The sequence below is a fragment of the Oncorhynchus clarkii genome, chromosome 7 (genome assembly GCF_045791955.1).
Source record: "Oncorhynchus clarkii lewisi isolate Uvic-CL-2024 chromosome 7, UVic_Ocla_1.0, whole genome shotgun sequence".
In the NCBI taxonomy this organism is placed as follows: domain Eukaryota; kingdom Metazoa; phylum Chordata; class Actinopteri; order Salmoniformes; family Salmonidae; genus Oncorhynchus; species Oncorhynchus clarkii.
Window position 1 is genome coordinate 42,140,838 of NC_092153.1, and position 19,426 is coordinate 42,160,263.

Consider the following 19,426-nt stretch of genomic DNA (forward strand, 5'->3'; position numbering starts at 1 on the left):
TTTCTCTGAAATGTTTTGATTAATTATGCTAGTTTATACATTTGGCAGGTTTGTTGGCTTATTTATTGGTTTCTTTCCTATTGGTGTAGTTGATGCTGTCTGTATAGTCTAGACAGTTGTCCTTTGAGCATTTGAGTATTGACTGACATACAGCATTACTATGGTGTATTGGCTATTTTCAAAGATGTATGGGAAATCATGTCACTGTTTGCTCTGAGATATCTGATTTAGGGGTGGAAAAAAAGTGTTTTTAAATTTTCTAAATTGTTTTAAATGTGTTAAGCACTCATGTTTATAAACAGTCTTGACATGTTTGGCTTTGACTGTCTTATTTGAAAAGGTCACCATAATGAGATGCACCTAATTAATTGCAGTAAAATGTGTGCGGACACGCAGTGTGTCAAATAATATGTGCAGTTTGGTTTGTTTCAAAAGGAAATATGTCGAGACAACTAAGCTACAGTATTACATTCCTGGGCCCTCTTGGTGAATGCACCTTTTGAATTAGTAGTTTGAGCGTATCAACTCTGTATACATGCCACATGTTACCATGTGGGTTTGCGTAGTACTTGTTTACAGTGATACAACCTGTTGTGTGCAAACGAGTTTGCGTCAGTGCTCTGGATGTCCAGCATCAATCCATTTCTTACACTTTTACATACCCGAGAATCTTCTCTGAATTTACGTCGATTTTTGGACATAAGACTTGGCCAAAGATACATATTCATCTGAGACTTGAAAATAAGCTGTAGGTTATTTGGCAAGTCACAGATTCTTGCGAGGACAGAATACCAATAGCCTACCTGAGAACACCTGAGGAAAAAAGTCCTCTACACACAAGAGGGTAAGATCCTTGACCAACTTAATGCTCATGTATTGTTTATTTTACATTTTGTAAAAAAAAAAATTGTATACTGCTGACTTTTATTGATTTCTAGCAATGAGTGTCTAGGTTTCAAGTCAGTATTTTAACAAATGTATAAGTTATTTTGAGCTCACTCATATTTGATGGTACAAATAAATAATCAATTTCTGTTCAAATGCCTTAGACTCCCACCCTGATAGGCACAGAAAAGAGACATGGATAATTGGAGTCAGGTATATTTGAATGTATATTTTCCAATCACTTTTATTTTCACAAAATGACATGGGTGTGTGATGGTTCCTCATTTGTATACCTATTATTTGTCCCCTCTACAATCAATCGAATCAGTGAACATGGCATTGTTCACTTCAAACCATTTAGCACAGTAATATTGTCTCCTCAAATTGCTTCACAGCTTCAATCAGCAAACTCCATTGATGTCAACCTTGGTCACTCACACAATCACCAGTGAGTAACCAGGCTTTATGATAATAAGCAATGTGGATGCACACACTTGGATCACTGTTGCAGTCCACACTTCAGGTCATGATTGTCTAATGCAAATATTTAAATACTGGGTAAGAAGTGAACACTAAACACACATACTAATTAGTGATATATCTTTTTTTTATAGAAGTTAGTAATTAATTGTTATTTAACCCATATTTTACTAGGTAAATTGACTGAGAAATCATTCTCATTTACAGCAACGACCTGGGGAATAGTTACAGAGGAGAGGAGGGGGGGGGGGGGGGGGGTGAAAGAGCCAATTGGAAACTAAGTTGAGAGGTAAAGCAAGTTCAGTCAGGAACTAGTGTAAAGGGAGGGATTAAGGGCAGGCCGCTGACGCCAGAGGGAATTAATAAACCCATGTGTCTCTCTAGCTATTTTCTGTAATCCACCACCTGCAGCATATAGCCAACACTCAGTGGATAGTCATTGACAGATGAAACATCACAACAATGATGTTATTGTTATCAACACCAGCATGCGGTCTGATCGAGAGATGACCCTCCCAGGCTTTATCATGGTTCTCACCAACAACAAAAAAAAATAGCAGATCCTCTGTTATTGACATGATTTAACTTGTTGACAGAACCCTGAGGATGTGTCACTATTTTGGCAACTACACTGGTATTGGTGATATCTGGGGGTGACATGGAAAGGCTTTCCACATTACAAAGAGATACCAGCAAAGCCTTGCCTATACATTTTAAAATCTAAAGACACACTGTATACTATTGTACAGTTTGCTACTAAAGCCATGTCCCTCTTTCTCCCACACCATTCCCTCTTACGTTTTAGTGCCAAGCCATCAGACTTTGAAATCCTGGCTATAATTGGGAAAGGAACATTTGGGAAAGTATGGCCATCTTTGGCAGTGTTCTCTAAATTGACAAAAAAAAATGCTGTTGGTGTTTAACCAACAATGTATATACTTTACTTTGTGTTATTACCTTATTATTAATCAATGTTGTCGTGTCCCCAGGTTCTTCTTGCCAAACTGAAATCCGACAACAAGTTCTATGCTGTGAAAGTGCTGCAGAAAAAAATCATACTGAGGAAAAAAGAGGTTCCACGCAGAGTTTCACATAATTCCAAATATAACAGTAGATTTTTTTTTTGAAAGATACAAAACATGCTGTCGGTAGGAGTGGGTTTAACAATAATGATTCACAATTGCTGTATTTATTTGCCGCTGGATTCTTCCATGTGAAGCAAAAGAACATCATGGCAGAGAGGAATGTGCTGCTCAAGAGTATGAAACATCCCTTCCTGGTGGGGCTCCACTACTCGTTCCAGACCCCAGAGAAGCTCTACTTTGTCATGGATTACGTCAATGGAGGAGAGGTAATGTATGGAGTAAAGACATAGGCTCTTTTTTTGATTTTGTACAAGAGAGAAAATAAATATTTAATTTTCTTCTACTTTTGATATTCTACTGTAGCTTTTCTATCACCTTCAGAGAGAGCACTGCTTCTCAGAGCCAAGGGCTCGCTTCTACACGGCTGAGTTGGCCAGTGCCGTCGGCTACTTACACTCGCACAACATTGTTTACAGGTCAGTCACACCCTCTCAACAATGTTGACAACTAAGTCTCACCCACTTAACAGCATTCACAGGTCATTCACAGTAAACCCACATGTTCTCTGCTGGTTTCCTATGCTCCCTCTGTGGAAGGTCATTCTGTCAGCAGTGCCTTTAGGCTGTACAGAAGGTTCTCTGTTTTTTTTTTAAAACACACCATTTTCTCTGTTCTAGAGACTTGAAGCCTGAAAATGTGCTGCTAGACTCCGAGGTAAGTGTATGCATATCATGAATTCATGACTATCGTTATATTAGTTCTCCGTGGGTTGGACAAGGTCACCCTGATGTTTTGATTTGGACCTTCTCCAGGGCCATGTTGTGTTGACTGACTTTGGCTTGTGTAAAGAGGGGATAGACCCGGAGTCCACCACCTCCACTTTCTGTGGAACCCCAGAGGTAAGTTTTGATTTCTATTGTATATCCTACAGTCCCCCCATTTCACTTAGTCACTGTAGCCACTGACACCGCCTTTTGCTCTGTAGTATTTGGCTCCGGAGGTGTTGAAACAGCAGCCCTATGACCACACGGTAGACTGGTGGTGTCTGGGAACTGTACTTTATGAGATGATATATGGGCTGGTGAGCATACCCTCTGAAAGGCCTATTCACGTGCACTTTGCTGTAATGAATTATGGTTCTGCGTACTATAGTAATGTATTTATCATTTTCCAAACCAAGTCGGCCACACCTCATTGTGAGTATCAACTCATTTTGTCCTCTGTTCCTTCCAGCCCCCCTTCTATAGCCAGGATATGTCTGAGATGTATGACAACATCCTCCACAGGCCTTTGAGTGTGCCAGAAGGGACCAGCTCTGTTGCGTGTGACCTGCTGATGGGCCTCCTACAGAAAGACCAGCATCGCAGGCTGGGTGCTATCGCAGACTTTGTGAGTGAACTTGTCACAATACGCAGGATGAGGATGTCCTCACCAGACAGTCTACTTTCTCTCTCTTTCCTAGAGTTAACGCACGTGCAGACACATACACACAGGCCCACTCTAGAATGACTAGAACCTCATTTATCATCTGATTTACTTAAAGGGATGCTCCAGAGCTTTTGTATAACTTCAGCCAGTAGTTTTGAAAGTAGTGCCAGCGAGGCAAAACAGGTCCCCGGAACTTGGGCACAATTGTGTACCACATCATCAATTTCATATGATATGTTACATCCTGCAAAAGCAAATGTTTGTAAGCCCTTAAAATACAGGATTGCATCTTTAACAAAAGGCACATCTCAATAGGTGGTCCAGGTGTCCTCTGATAGTGATACGTGGGTTGACTCATAAACCACAGTCCACATGCCTGGCAGGCAGTATAAGTTAATAGACGAATAACAAAGAGAGTTTCAAACCTCCCTGCCAATAACAGCTAGTTTTCAGGTTACATATCCTTCCAATTAGGCCCCTCCAACTAGGCCCCTCACTCAGACCACCCCCAGACAGTCCAAGCAAAATTGTTGCTTGAGAAATATTTTTTGTTTATTTTTTACAAATTGAAAGGAAAACGATGACAGAAAGGTACTTAATTGTTACCCAGAAAATGATATGATATCAAGATAAAAACGGCTGCATTGAGCCTTGAAAATCTTTTTGTCTTTCACATGCAGCTCGAAGTTAAAAACCATACTTTTTTCTCGCCGATAAACTGGGATGACCTTTACCATCGGAGAATCAAACCTCCGTACAACCCCAACGTGGTAAGTGTGTAAAACAAATTTGATTTCAGTATTGTTTTTCGTCGAATTTCGATCCTTAACATACATACACAATTAATATGACATTCATTCAGTGTTTTCTACTGTGCTAAACCTTTTGTCCCAACAGAAAGGCCCAGCAGACATGCAGCATATTGATCCAGAGTTCACCAAAGAGATGGTGTCAGGCTCTGTGGGGGTTACCCCTGAATTCTCCAACTTATCAACCAGCAGCCCAAATGCTTTCACTGGCTTCTCCTATGTCTCCAGTGATGACAACTTCCTCTAGTGTAGGACATTCAGATTCTACATTGCTGCCACCCAAAATAACCAAACTTCTCCCGCCCACTTTGTTAAAATGCACACCTAATGCATTGGCTCTTCGATTACTTTGTAATTGTATTTGTAAAACTATTATTGTATCTCATGCAGAAATGAACAATGCAAATAAAGAAAAAAATTGCAAATAGGTTAGGACTTTCAAGGCAATGATAGATAAATCATTCCCTGAAATATATGAATGGGGAGTTAATTGTTAACATGTGGCATCAGTTTGGATGTTATAATAAATATTTGGTTCAGTTATTTGTGGGTTTACCATGCATATCTCAAGAAAATCATTGAAAATCTGTATACTTCAATATGTATATGGTAGCCTCAGAAATAAACATTGAATGAGGTGACCAGATTTTGGAAATGAAAAACCGGGATATTTTTGTAGCACAAAATATATATGATAAAAAATGTTTTAAGTAATTTAACTACATTTAGGCTAAACTGTTTGAACACTACAGACAACTTTGTGAGAAGACTGATTTTCAGGATGTTTCATGGTCTGACACCGTTCTAGCTCTGCCACCTTTCACCACAGATGCGGAATTGTTACATAGGCCGATGTGGTGGATTGAGATGCATCCAATGAAAAAAAGAAATTAATATCACTTGCAGAACTGGCAGATTTTTATGGGGATTATTTTATTAGGCTATGCTGAACAAAAATATAACGCAACATGCAACAAATTCTAAGATTTTACAAAGTTTCAAAGCTTGGCATAAATCCACGTGAGCCCCTAGCTGAGGACAGACCTCGGTTTCCCTGGAAGGAAGCATTCATATAACATTTGATTGCACATTGAGTTTGCGAAGTATTGTCGATGATGAAATTCATCAATACAATGAGTAAAAAAGCAAGAGCTAAAAGCCTTTGATGACAGTCCCATTGGCTTTAAAGACGGATCGACAGGTTATTTGTAAGAAATGCACCAATGGCAACAATAAATGATTGTTACATTTAGGGCTGACCCCATTTAGTCGACTGGTCTATTGTTAGGTCAATAGGCTGTTGCTCGACCAAGATTTTTTTTATCCGAGCAGTTGCAAATACACTACATGACCAAAAGTATGTGGACCTGCTCGTCGAACATCTCATTCTAAAATTATAGGCATTAATATGGAGTTGGTCCCCCCTTTCCTGCTATAAACAGTTTCCACCCTTCTTGGAAGGTTTTCCACTAGATGTTGGAACATTGCTGCGGGGACTTGCTTCCATTCAGATTTAATGAGGTTGGATGATTTTAATGTTGTGCGATTAGGCCTGACTTGCAGTTGAAGTTCTAATTCATCCCAAAGGTGTTCGATGGGGTTGAGGTCAGGGCTCTGTGCAGGCCAGTCAAGTTTTTACACACCGATCTCTACAAACCATTTCTGTATGGACTTCGCTTTGTGCACAAGGCCATTGTCATTCTGAAACAGGAAAGGGCCTTCCCCAAACTGCTGCCACAAAGTTGGAAGCACAGAATCATCTAGAATGTCATTGTATGCTGTAGCGTTAAGATTTCCCTTCACTGAATCTAATGGGCCTAGCCGGAACCATGAAAAACAGCCACAGACTATTATTCCTCCTCCACCAAAGTTGGCACTATGCATTCGGGCAGGTAGTGTTCTCCTGGCATCTGCCAAACCCAGATTCGTCAGTCGACTTGCCAGATAGTGAAGCGGGATTCATTGCTCCAGGGAACGTGTTTCCACTGCTCCAGAGTCCAATGGCGGAGAGCTTTACACCACTCCAGCCAACGCTTGGCATTGCAAATGGTGATCTTAGGCTTGTGTGTCGCTGCTCGGCCATGGAAAACCATTTCATGAAGCTCCTGACAAACAGTTATTGTGCTGATGTTGCTTACAGAGGCAGTTTGGAACTCGATAGTGAGTGTTGCAACTGAGGACAGACAATATTTACGTGCTTCAGCACTTGGCGATCCCGTTCTGTGTGCTTGTGTGGACTACCACTTGACTGGGACAGCAATAGCAGGATATACATCGGGTGTAATATTAGCAATTATTGGTACTATGATTGTCTTCGAAATGTGTATTTATTTACTCAAAGCTTGATCATGAAGATTGCCATTTCCCCCTCCACTATAATGGGGGATCCTGTTTTCTGTTTTCTCCCCTGACAATGAGTTGTTCTCCCCTGACATGAATGTACCTGGTGGATTAGGATACTGGTGCTTTCAAGACAACTGGGAACTCAAATTATGACGTCAGTGATCTTCAGGTCAGTAAGTTCCCGAATTCCTGGGTTGGAATTTCGAGTTGGATGACCGTTCAAAGCGATTTTTCCCAAATTCCCAGTTGTCTTGAACGCACTGAAGTCAGAGACTTCTGAGTTTCAAGTTGATTTGAACACGACATGAGCTGGCTTCCTTTCCTGGCTGATGTTACAGACTGACTGCTGACAGAGAGGAAGAGGTGTGGTTTTATACAAGACCACATGTTGTTCTTAGCCTGATCGAAGAAAAATAAACAGTGGTGTGAAGAAGGTAACGTAGAAACAATAGTGGATCAATATATTATTGATGTTATAGGCACACTGTTGCAGTCCACACTTCAGGTCATGATTGTCTAATGCAAATATTTAAATACTGGGTAAGAAGTGAACACTAAACACACATACTAATTAGTGATATATCTTTTTTTTATAGAAGTTAGTAATTAATTGTTATTTAACCCATATTTTACTAGGTAAATTGACTGAGAAATCATTCTCATTTACAGCAACGACCTGGGGAATAGTTACAGAGGAGAGGAGGGGGGGGGGGGGGGGGGGGGGTGAAAGGGCCAATTGGAAACTAATTTGAGAGGTAAAGCAAGTTCAGTCAGGAACTAGTGTAAAGGGAGGGATTAAGGGCAGGCCGCTGACGCCAGAGGGAATTAATAAACCCATGTGTCTCTCTAGCTATTTTCTGTAATCCACCACCTGCAGCATATAGCCAACACTCAGTGGATAGTCATTGACAGATGAAACATCACAACAATGATGTTATTGTTATCAACACCAGCATGCGGTCTGATCGAGAGATGACCCTCCCAGGCTTTATCATGGTTCTCACCAACAACAAAAAAATATAGCAGATCCTCTGTTATTGACATGATTTAACTTGTTGACAGAACCCTGAGGATGTGTCACTATTTTGGCAACTACACTGGTATTGGTGATATCTGGGGGTGACATGGAAAGGCTTTCCACATTACAAAGAGATACCAGCAAAGCCTTGCCTATACATTTTAAAATCTAAAGACACACTGTATACTATTGTACAGTTTGCTACTAAAGCCATGTCCCTCTTTCTCCCACACCATTCCCTCTTACGTTTTAGTGCCAAGCCATCAGACTTTGAAATCCTGGCTATAATTGGGAAAGGAACATTTGGGAAAGTATGGCCATCTTTGGCAGTGTTCTCTAAATTGACAAAAAAAAATGCTGTTGGTGTTTAACCAACAATGTATATACTTTACTTTGTGTTATTACCTTATTATTAATCAATGTTGTCGTGTCCCCAGGTTCTTCTTGCCAAACTGAAATCCGACAACAAGTTCTATGCTGTGAAAGTGCTGCAGAAAAAAATCATACTGAGGAAAAAAGAGGTTCCACGCAGAGTTTCACATAATTCCAAATATAACAGTAGATTTTTTTTTTGAAAGATACAAAACATGCTGTCGGTAGGAGTGGGTTTAACAATAATGATTCACAATTGCTGTATTTATTTGCCGCTGGATTCTTCCATGTGAAGCAAAAGAACATCATGGCAGAGAGGAATGTGCTGCTCAAGAGTATGAAACATCCCTTCCTGGTGGGGCTCCACTACTCGTTCCAGACCCCAGAGAAGCTCTACTTTGTCATGGATTACGTCAATGGAGGAGAGGTAATGTATGGAGTAAAGACATAGGCTCTTTTTTTGATTTTGTACAAGAGAGAAAAGAAATATTTAATTTTCTTCTACTTTTGATATTCTACTGTAGCTTTTCTATCACCTTCAGAGAGAGCACTGCTTCTCAGAGCCAAGGGCTCGCTTCTACACGGCTGAGTTGGCCAGTGCCGTCGGCTACTTACACTCGCACAACATTGTTTACAGGTCAGTCACACCCTCTCAACAATGTTGACAACTAAGTCTCACCCACTTAACAGCATTCACAGGTCATTCACAGTAAACCCACATGTTCTCTGCTGGTTTCCTATGCTCCCTCTGTGGAAGGTCATTCTGTCAGCAGTGCCTTTAGGCTGTACAGAAGGTTCTCTGTTTTTTTTTTAAAACACACCATTTTCTCTGTTCTAGAGACTTGAAGCCTGAAAATGTGCTGCTAGACTCCGAGGTAAGTGTATGCATATCATGAATTCATGACTATCGTTATATTAGTTCTCCGTGGGTTGGACAAGGTCACCCTGATGTTTTGATTTGGACCTTCTCCAGGGCCATGTTGTGTTGACTGACTTTGGCTTGTGTAAAGAGGGGATAGACCCGGAGTCCACCACCTCCACTTTCTGTGGAACCCCAGAGGTAAGTTTTGATTTCTATTGTATATCCTACAGTCCCCCCATTTCACTTAGTCACTGTAGCCACTGACACCGCCTTTTGCTCTGTAGTATTTGGCTCCGGAGGTGTTGAAACAGCAGCCCTATGACCACACGGTAGACTGGTGGTGTCTGGGAACTGTACTTTATGAGATGATATATGGGCTGGTGAGCATACCCTCTGAAAGGCCTATTCACGTGCACTTTGCTGTAATGAATTATGGTTCTGCGTACTATAGTAATGTATTTATCATTTTCCAAACCAAGTCGGCCACACCTCATTGTGAGTATCAACTCATTTTGTCCTCTGTTCCTTCCAGCCCCCCTTCTATAGCCAGGATATGTCTGAGATGTATGACAACATCCTCCACAGGCCTTTGAGTGTGCCAGAAGGGACCAGCTCTGTTGCGTGTGACCTGCTGATGGGCCTCCTACAGAAAGACCAGCATCGCAGGCTGGGTGCTATCGCAGACTTTGTGAGTGAACTTGTCACAATACGCAGGATGAGGATGTCCTCACCAGACAGTCTACTTTCTCTCTCTTTCCTAGAGTTAACGCACGTGCAGACACATACACACAGGCCCACTCTAGAATGACTAGAACCTCATTTATCATCTGATTTACTTAAAGGGATGCTCCAGAGCTTTTGTATAACTTCAGCCAGTAGTTTTGAAAGTAGTGCCAGCGAGGCAAAACAGGTCCCCGGAACTTGGGCACAATTGTGTACCACATCATCAATTTCATATGATATGTTACATCCTGCAAAAGCAAATGTTTGTAAGCCCTTAAAATACAGGATTGCATCTTTAACAAAAGGCACATCTCAATAGGTGGTCCAGGTGTCCTCTGATAGTGATACGTGGGTTGACTCATAAACCACAGTCCACATGCCTGGCAGGCAGTATAAGTTAATAGACGAATAACAAAGAGAGTTTCAAACCTCCCTGCCAATAACAGCTAGTTTTCAGGTTACATATCCTTCCAATTAGGCCCCTCCAACTAGGCCCCTCACTCAGACCACCCCCAGACAGTCCAAGCAAAATTGTTGCTTGAGAAATATTTTTTGTTTATTTTTTACAAATTGAAAGGAAAACGATGACAGAAAGGTACTTAATTGTTACCCAGAAAATGATATGATATCAAGATAAAAACGGCTGCATTGAGCCTTGAAAATCTTTTTGTCTTTCACATGCAGCTCGAAGTTAAAAACCATACTTTTTTCTCGCCGATAAACTGGGATGACCTTTACCATCGGAGAATCAAACCTCCGTACAACCCCAACGTGGTAAGTGTGTAAAACAAATTTGATTTCAGTATTGTTTTTCGTCGAATTTCGATCCTTAACATACATACACAATTAATATGACATTCATTCAGTGTTTTCTACTGTGCTAAACCTTTTGTCCCAACAGAAAGGCCCAGCAGACATGCAGCATATTGATCCAGAGTTCACCAAAGAGATGGTGTCAGGCTCTGTGGGGGTTACCCCTGAATTCTCCAACTTATCAACCAGCAGCCCAAATGCTTTCACTGGCTTCTCCTATGTCTCCAGTGATGACAACTTCCTCTAGTGTAGGACATTCAGATTCTACATTGCTGCCACCCAAAATAACCAAACTTCTCCCGCCCACTTTGTTAAAATGCACACCTAATGCATTGGCTCTTCGATTACTTTGTAATTGTATTTGTAAAACTATTATTGTATCTCATGCAGAAATGAACAATGCAAATAAAGAAAAAAATTGCAAATAGGTTAGGACTTTCAAGGCAATGATAGATAAATCATTCCCTGAAATATATGAATGGGGAGTTAATTGTTAACATGTGGCATCAGTTTGGATGTTATAATAAATATTTGGTTCAGTTATTTGTGGGTTTACCATGCATATCTCAAGAAAATCATTGAAAATCTGTATACTTCAATATGTATATGGTAGCCTCAGAAATAAACATTGAATGAGGTGACCAGATTTTGGAAATGAAAAACCGGGATATTTTTGTAGCACAAAATATATATGATAAAAAATGTTTTAAGTAATTTAACTACATTTAGGCTAAACTGTTTGAACACTACAGACAACTTTGTGAGAAGACTGATTTTCAGGATGTTTCATGGTCTGACACCGTTCTAGCTCTGCCACCTTTCACCACAGATGCGGAATTGTTACATAGGCCGATGTGGTGGATTGAGATGCATCCAATGAAAAAAAGAAATTAATATCACTTGCAGAACTGGCAGATTTTTATGGGGATTATTTTATTAGGCTATGCTGAACAAAAATATAACGCAACATGCAACAAATTCTAAGATTTTACAAAGTTTCAAAGCTTGGCATAAATCCACGTGAGCCCCTAGCTGAGGACAGACCTCGGTTTCCCTGGAAGGAAGCATTCATATAACATTTGATTGCACATTGAGTTTGCGAAGTATTGTCGATGATGAAATTCATCAATACAATGAGTAAAAAAGCAAGAGCTAAAAGCCTTTGATGACAGTCCCATTGGCTTTAAAGACGGATCGACAGGTTATTTGTAAGAAATGCACCAATGGCAACAATAAATGATTGTTACATTTAGGGCTGACCCCATTTAGTCGACTGGTCTATTGTTAGGTCAATAGGCTGTTGCTCGACCAAGATTTTTTTTATCCGAGCAGTTGCAAATACACTACATGACCAAAAGTATGTGGACCTGCTCGTCGAACATCTCATTCTAAAATTATAGGCATTAATATGGAGTTGGTCCCCCCTTTCCTGCTATAAACAGTTTCCACCCTTCTTGGAAGGTTTTCCACTAGATGTTGGAACATTGCTGCGGGGACTTGCTTCCATTCAGATTTAATGAGGTTGGATGATTTTAATGTTGTGCGATTAGGCCTGACTTGCAGTTGAAGTTCTAATTCATCCCAAAGGTGTTCGATGGGGTTGAGGTCAGGGCTCTGTGCAGGCCAGTCAAGTTTTTACACACCGATCTCTACAAACCATTTCTGTATGGACTTCGCTTTGTGCACAAGGCCATTGTCATTCTGAAACAGGAAAGGGCCTTCCCCAAACTGCTGCCACAAAGTTGGAAGCACAGAATCATCTAGAATGTCATTGTATGCTGTAGCGTTAAGATTTCCCTTCACTGAATCTAATGGGCCTAGCCGGAACCATGAAAAACAGCCACAGACTATTATTCCTCCTCCACCAAAGTTGGCACTATGCATTCGGGCAGGTAGTGTTCTCCTGGCATCTGCCAAACCCAGATTCGTCAGTCGACTTGCCAGATAGTGAAGCGGGATTCATTGCTCCAGGGAACGTGTTTCCACTGCTCCAGAGTCCAATGGCGGAGAGCTTTACACCACTCCAGCCAACGCTTGGCATTGCAAATGGTGATCTTAGGCTTGTGTGTCGCTGCTCGGCCATGGAAAACCATTTCATGAAGCTCCTGACAAACAGTTATTGTGCTGATGTTGCTTACAGAGGCAGTTTGGAACTCGATAGTGAGTGTTGCAACTGAGGACAGACAATATTTACGTGCTTCAGCACTTGGCGATCCCGTTCTGTGTGCTTGTGTGGACTACCACTTGACTGGGACAGCAATAGCAGGATATACATCGGGTGTAATATTAGCAATTATTGGTACTATGATTGTCTTCGAAATGTGTATTTATTTACTCAAAGCTTGATCATGAAGATTGCCATTTCCCCCTCCACTATAATGGGGGATCCTGTTTTCTGTTTTCTCCCCTGACAATGAGTTGTTCTCCCCTGACATGAATGTACCTGGTGGATTAGGATACTGGTGCTTTCAAGACAACTGGGAACTCAAATTATGACGTCAGTGATCTTCAGGTCAGTAAGTTCCCGAATTCCTGGGTTGGAATTTCGAGTTGGATGACCGTTCAAAGCGATTTTTCCCAAATTCCCAGTTGTCTTGAACGCACTGAAGTCAGAGACTTCTGAGTTTCAAGTTGATTTGAACACGACATGAGCTGGCTTCCTTTCCTGGCTGATGTTACAGACTGACTGCTGACAGAGAGGAAGAGGTGTGGTTTTATACAAGACCACATGTTGTTCTTAGCCTGATCGAAGAAAAATAAACAGTGGTGTGAAGAAGGTAACGTAGAAACAATAGTGGATCAATATATTATTGATGTTATAGGCACACTGTTGCAGTCCACACTTCAGGTCATGATTGTCTAATGCAAATATTTAAATACTGGGTAAGAAGTGAACACTAAACACACATACTAATTAGTGATATATCTTTTTTTTATAGAAGTTAGTAATTAATTGTTATTTAACCCATATTTTACTAGGTAAATTGACTGAGAAATCATTCTCATTTACAGCAACGACCTGGGGAATAGTTACAGAGGAGAGGGGGGGGGGGGGGGGGGGTGAAAGAGCCAATTGGAAACTAAGTTGAGAGGTAAAGCAAGTTCAGTCAGGAACTAGTGTAAAGGGAGGGATTAAGGGCAGGCCGCTGACGCCAGAGGGAATTAATAAACCCATGTGTCTCTCTAGCTATTTTCTGTAATCCACCACCTGCAGCATATAGCCAACACTCAGTGGATAGTCATTGACAGATGAAACATCACAACAATGATGTTATTGTTATCAACACCAGCATGCGGTCTGATCGAGAGATGACCCTCCCAGGCTTTATCATGGTTCTCACCAACAACAAAAAAATATAGCAGATCCTCTGTTATTGACATGATTTAACTTGTTGACAGAACCCTGAGGATGTGTCACTATTTTGGCAACTACACTGGTATTGGTGATATCTGGGGGTGACATGGAAAGGCTTTCCACATTACAAAGAGATACCAGCAAAGCCTTGCCTATACATTTTAAAATCTAAAGACACACTGTATACTATTGTACAGTTTGCTACTAAAGCCATGTCCCTCTTTCTCCCACACCATTCCCTCTTACGTTTTAGTGCCAAGCCATCAGACTTTGAAATCCTGGCTATAATTGGGAAAGGAACATTTGGGAAAGTATGGCCATCTTTGGCAGTGTTCTCTAAATTGACAAAAAAAAATGCTGTTGGTGTTTAACCAACAATGTATATACTTTACTTTGTGTTATTACCTTATTATTAATCAATGTTGTCGTGTCCCCAGGTTCTTCTTGCCAAACTGAAATCCGACAACAAGTTCTATGCTGTGAAAGTGCTGCAGAAAAAAATCATACTGAGGAAAAAAGAGGTTCCACGCAGAGTTTCACATAATTCCAAATATAACAGTAGATTTTTTTTTTGAAAGATACAAAACATGCTGTCGGTAGGAGTGGGTTTAACAATAATGATTCACAATTGCTGTATTTATTTGCCGCTGGATTCTTCCATGTGAAGCAAAAGAACATCATGGCAGAGAGGAATGTGCTGCTCAAGAGTATGAAACATCCCTTCCTGGTGGGGCTCCACTACTCGTTCCAGACCCCAGAGAAGCTCTACTTTGTCATGGATTACGTCAATGGAGGAGAGGTAATGTATGGAGTAAAGACATAGGCTCTTTTTTTGATTTTGTACAAGAGAGAAAAGAAATATTTAATTTTCTTCTACTTTTGATATTCTACTGTAGCTTTTCTATCACCTTCAGAGAGAGCACTGCTTCTCAGAGCCAAGGGCTCGCTTCTACACGGCTGAGTTGGCCAGTGCCGTCGGCTACTTACACTCGCACAACATTGTTTACAGGTCAGTCACACCCTCTCAACAATGTTGACAACTAAGTCTCACCCACTTAACAGCATTCACAGGTCATTCACAGTAAACCCACATGTTCTCTGCTGGTTTCCTATGCTCCCTCTGTGGAAGGTCATTCTGTCAGCAGTGCCTTTAGGCTGTACAGAAGGTTCTCTGTTTTTTTTTTAAAACACACCATTTTCTCTGTTCTAGAGACTTGAAGCCTGAAAATGTGCTGCTAGACTCCGAGGTAAGTGTATGCATATCATGAATTCATGACTATCGTTATATTAGTTCTCCGTGGGTTGGACAAGGTCACCCTGATGTTTTGATTTGGACCTTCTCCAGGGCCATGTTGTGTTGACTGACTTTGGCTTGTGTAAAGAGGGGATAGACCCGGAGTCCACCACCTCCACTTTCTGTGGAACCCCAGAGGTAAGTTTTGATTTCTATTGTATATCCTACAGTCCCCCCATTTCACTTAGTCACTGTAGCCACTGACACCGCCTTTTGCTCTGTAGTATTTGGCTCCGGAGGTGTTGAAACAGCAGCCCTATGACCACACGGTAGACTGGTGGTGTCTGGGAACTGTACTTTATGAGATGATATATGGGCTGGTGAGCATACCCTCTGAAAGGCCTATTCACGTGCACTTTGCTGTAATGAATTATGGTTCTGCGTACTATAGTAATGTATTTATCATTTTCCAAACCAAGTCGGCCACACCTCATTGTGAGTATCAACTCATTTTGTCCTCTGTTCCTTCCAGCCCCCCTTCTATAGCCAGGATATGTCTGAGATGTATGACAACATCCTCCACAGGCCTTTGAGTGTGCCAGAAGGGACCAGCTCTGTTGCGTGTGACCTGCTGATGGGCCTCCTACAGAAAGACCAGCATCGCAGGCTGGGTGCTATCGCAGACTTTGTGAGTGAACTTGTCACAATACGCAGGATGAGGATGTCCTCACCAGACAGTCTACTTTCTCTCTCTTTCCTAGAGTTAACGCACGTGCAGACACATACACACAGGCCCACTCTAGAATGACTAGAACCTCATTTATCATCTGATTTACTTAAAGGGATGCTCCAGAGCTTTTGTATAACTTCAGCCAGTAGTTTTGAAAGTAGTGCCAGCGAGGCAAAACAGGTCCCCGGAACTTGGGCACAATTGTGTACCACATCATCAATTTCATATGATATGTTACATCCTGCAAAAGCAAATGTTTGTAAGCCCTTAAAATACAGGATTGCATCTTTAACAAAAGGCACATCTCAATAGGTGGTCCAGGTGTCCTCTGATAGTGATACGTGGGTTGACTCATAAACCACAGTCCACATGCCTGGCAGGCAGTATAAGTTAATAGACGAATAACAAAGAGAGTTTCAAACCTCCCTGCCAATAACAGCTAGTTTTCAGGTTACATATCCTTCCAATTAGGCCCCTCCAACTAGGCCCCTCACTCAGACCACCCCCAGACAGTCCAAGCAAAATTGTTGCTTGAGAAATATTTTTTGTTTATTTTTTACAAATTGAAAGGAAAACGATGACAGAAAGGTACTTAATTGTTACCCAGAAAATGATATGATATCAAGATAAAAACGGCTGCATTGAGCCTTGAAAATCTTTTTGTCTTTCACATGCAGCTCGAAGTTAAAAACCATACTTTTTTCTCGCCGATAAACTGGGATGACCTTTACCATCGGAGAATCAAACCTCCGTACAACCCCAACGTGGTAAGTGTGTAAAACAAATTTGATTTCAGTATTGTTTTTCGTCGAATTTCGATCCTTAACATACATACACAATTAATATGACATTCATTCAGTGTTTTCTACTGTGCTAAACCTTTTGTCCCAACAGAAAGGCCCAGCAGACATGCAGCATATTGATCCAGAGTTCACCAAAGAGATGGTGTCAGGCTCTGTGGGGGTTACCCCTGAATTCTCCAACTTATCAACCAGCAGCCCAAATGCTTTCACTGGCTTCTCCTATGTCTCCAGTGATGACAACTTCCTCTAGTGTAGGACATTCAGATTCTACATTGCTGCCACCCAAAATAACCAAACTTCTCCCGCCCACTTTGTTAAAATGCACACCTAATGCATTGGCTCTTCGATTACTTTGTAATTGTATTTGTAAAACTATTATTGTATCTCATGCAGAAATGAACAATGCAAATAAAGAAAAAAATTGCAAATAGGTTAGGACTTTCAAGGCAATGATAGATAAATCATTCCCTGAAATATATGAATGGGGAGTTAATTGTTAACATGTGGCATCAGTTTGGATGTTATAATAAATATTTGGTTCAGTTATTTGTGGGTTTACCATGCATATCTCAAGAAAATCATTGAAAATCTGTATACTTCAATATGTATATGGTAGCCTCAGAAATAAACATTGAATGAGGTGACCAGATTTTGGAAATGAAAAACCGGGATATTTTTGTAGCACAAAATATATATGATAAAAAATGTTTTAAGTAATTTAACTACATTTAGGCTAAACTGTTTGAACACTACAGACAACTTTGTGAGAAGACTGATTTTCAGGATGTTTCATGGTCTGACACCGTTCTAGCTCTGCCACCTTTCACCACAGATGCGGAATTGTTACATAGGCCGATGTGGTGGATTGAGATGCATCCAATGAAAAAAAGAAATTAATATCACTTGCAGAACTGGCAGATTTTTATGGGGATTATTTTATTAGGCTATGCTGAACAAAAATATAACGCAACATGCAACAAATTCTAAGATTTTACAAAGTTTCAAAGCTTGGCATAAATCCACGTGAGCCCCTAGCTGAGGACAGACCTCGGTTTCCCTGGAAGGAAGCATTCATATAACATTTGATTGCACATTGAGTTTGCGAAGTATTGTCGATGATGAAATTCATCAATACAATGAGTAAAAAAGCAAGAGCTAAAAGCCTTTGATGACAGTCCCATTGGCTTTAAAGACGGATCGACAGGTTATTTGTAAGAAATGCACCAATGGCAACAATAAATGATTGTTACATTTAGGGCTGACCCCATTTAGTCGACTGGTCTATTGTTAGGTCAATAGGCTGTTGCTCGACCAAGATTTTTTTTATCCGAGCAGTTGCAAATACACTACATGACCAAAAGTATGTGGACCTGCTCGTCGAACATCTCATTCTAAAATTATAGGCATTAATATGGAGTTGGTCCCCCCTTTCCTGCTATAAACAGTTTCCACCCTTCTTGGAAGGTTTTCCACTAGATGTTGGAACATTGCTGCGGGGACTTGCTTCCATTCAGATTTAATGAGGTTGGATGATTTTAATGTTGTGCGATTAGGCCTGACTTGCAGTTGAAGTTCTAATTCATCCCAAAGGTGTTCGATGGGGTTGAGGTCAGGGCTCTGTGCAGGCCAGTCAAGTTTTTACACACCGATCTCTACAAACCATTTCTGTATGGACTTCGCTTTGTGCACAAGGCCATTGTCATTCTGAAACAGGAAAGGGCCTTCCCCAAACTGCTGCCACAAAGTTGGAAGCACAGAATCATCTAGAATGTCATTGTATGCTGTAGCGTTAAGATTTCCCTTCACTGAATCTAATGGGCCTAGCCGGAACCATGAAAAACAGCCACAGACTATTATTCCTCCTCCACCAAAGTTGGCACTATGCATTCGGGCAGGTAGTGTTCTCCTGGCATCTGCCAAACCCAGATTCGTCAGTCGACTTGCCAGATAGTGAAGCGGGATTCATTGCTCCAGGGAACGTGTTTCCACTGCTCCAGAGTCCAATGGCGGAGAGCTTTACACCACTCCAGCCAACGCTTGGCATTGCAAATGGTGATCTTAGGCTTGTGTGTCGCTGCTCGGCCATGGAAAACCATTTCATGAAGCTCCTGACAAACAGTTATTGTGCTGATGTTGCTTACAGAGGCAGTTTGGAACTCGATAGTGAGTGTTGCAACTGAGGACAGACAATATTTACGTGCTTCAGCACTTGGCGATCCCGTTCTGTGTGCTTGTGTGGACTACCACTTGACTGGGACAGCAATAGCAGGATATACATCGGGTGTAATATTAGCAATTATTGGTACTATGATTGTCTTCGAAATGTGTATTTATTTACTCAAAGCTTGATCATGAAGATTGCCATTTCCCCCTCCACTATAATGGGGGATCCTGTTTTCTGTTTTCTCCCCTGACAATGAGTTGTTCTCCCCTGACATGAATGTACCTGGTGGATTAGGATACTGGTGCTTTCAAGACAACTGGGA

The 19,426-nt window shown here is 41.1% G+C and overlaps 3 protein-coding genes across 4 annotated transcripts; all 3 read left to right on the top strand.

The window, feature by feature from the left end:
* The first annotated feature begins 710 nt into the window (after window positions 1-710).
* Window positions 711-5,313, top strand: LOC139414246 (serine/threonine-protein kinase Sgk2-like). Of its 2 annotated transcripts, none has more exons than XM_071162147.1 (13): window positions 711-844; window positions 1,066-1,098; window positions 1,281-1,333; window positions 2,171-2,228; window positions 2,355-2,438; window positions 2,585-2,716; window positions 2,814-2,926; window positions 3,128-3,164; window positions 3,263-3,349; window positions 3,436-3,531; window positions 3,684-3,839; window positions 4,559-4,648; window positions 4,776-5,313. In XM_071162147.1, the coding sequence occupies exons 2-13, from the start codon at window positions 1,081-1,083 to the stop codon at window positions 4,932-4,934; spliced, it is 1,083 nt and encodes a 360-aa protein (XP_071018248.1). In that variant the 5' UTR covers window positions 711-844; window positions 1,066-1,080; the 3' UTR covers window positions 4,935-5,313. The 2 variants fall into 2 exon arrangements, with proteins under 2 accessions (XP_071018248.1, XP_071018247.1); XM_071162146.1 differs by having other exon boundaries at window positions 1,072-1,098.
* Window positions 5,314-8,165: 2,852 nt separating this feature from the next.
* On the top strand, window positions 8,166-11,444 carry LOC139414247 (serine/threonine-protein kinase Sgk2-like). The gene is made up of 10 exons (XM_071162148.1): window positions 8,166-8,359; window positions 8,486-8,569; window positions 8,716-8,847; window positions 8,945-9,057; window positions 9,259-9,295; window positions 9,394-9,480; window positions 9,567-9,662; window positions 9,815-9,970; window positions 10,690-10,779; window positions 10,907-11,444. Exons 1-10 carry the CDS (start codon window positions 8,261-8,263, stop codon window positions 11,063-11,065), a joined length of 1,053 nt encoding a protein of 350 aa, XP_071018249.1. The 5' UTR covers window positions 8,166-8,260; the 3' UTR covers window positions 11,066-11,444.
* A 2,846-nt stretch (window positions 11,445-14,290) lies between these two features.
* Window positions 14,291-17,569, top strand: LOC139414248 (serine/threonine-protein kinase Sgk2-like). Its single transcript, XM_071162149.1, has 10 exons — window positions 14,291-14,484; window positions 14,611-14,694; window positions 14,841-14,972; window positions 15,070-15,182; window positions 15,384-15,420; window positions 15,519-15,605; window positions 15,692-15,787; window positions 15,940-16,095; window positions 16,815-16,904; window positions 17,032-17,569. The coding sequence occupies exons 1-10, from the start codon at window positions 14,386-14,388 to the stop codon at window positions 17,188-17,190; spliced, it is 1,053 nt and encodes a 350-aa protein (XP_071018250.1). The 5' UTR covers window positions 14,291-14,385; the 3' UTR covers window positions 17,191-17,569.
* The last annotated feature ends 1,857 nt before the right edge of the window (window positions 17,570-19,426 follow it).

Coding starts and splice junctions, on each gene's coding strand:
- LOC139414246 (XM_071162147.1), top strand. Junction 2,927..3,127: donor TCGCACAACATTGTTTACAG/GTCAGTCACACC, acceptor TCTCTGTTCTAG/AGACTTGAAGCCTGAAAATG. Junction 3,350..3,435: donor CTTTCTGTGGAACCCCAGAG/GTAAGTTTTGAT, acceptor TTTGCTCTGTAG/TATTTGGCTCCGGAGGTGTT.
- LOC139414247 (XM_071162148.1), top strand. CDS start 8,261: ATGTCCCTCTTTCTCCCACACCATTCCCTCTTACGTTTTAGTGCCAAG. Junction 8,848..8,944: donor ATTACGTCAATGGAGGAGAG/GTAATGTATGGA, acceptor ATTCTACTGTAG/CTTTTCTATCACCTTCAGAG. Junction 10,780..10,906: donor CTCCGTACAACCCCAACGTG/GTAAGTGTGTAA, acceptor TTGTCCCAACAG/AAAGGCCCAGCAGACATGCA.
- LOC139414248 (XM_071162149.1), top strand. CDS start 14,386: ATGTCCCTCTTTCTCCCACACCATTCCCTCTTACGTTTTAGTGCCAAG. Junction 14,485..14,610: donor GGAAAGGAACATTTGGGAAA/GTATGGCCATCT, acceptor TCGTGTCCCCAG/GTTCTTCTTGCCAAACTGAA. Junction 14,695..14,840: donor TCATACTGAGGAAAAAAGAG/GTTCCACGCAGA, acceptor TTCCATGTGAAG/CAAAAGAACATCATGGCAGA.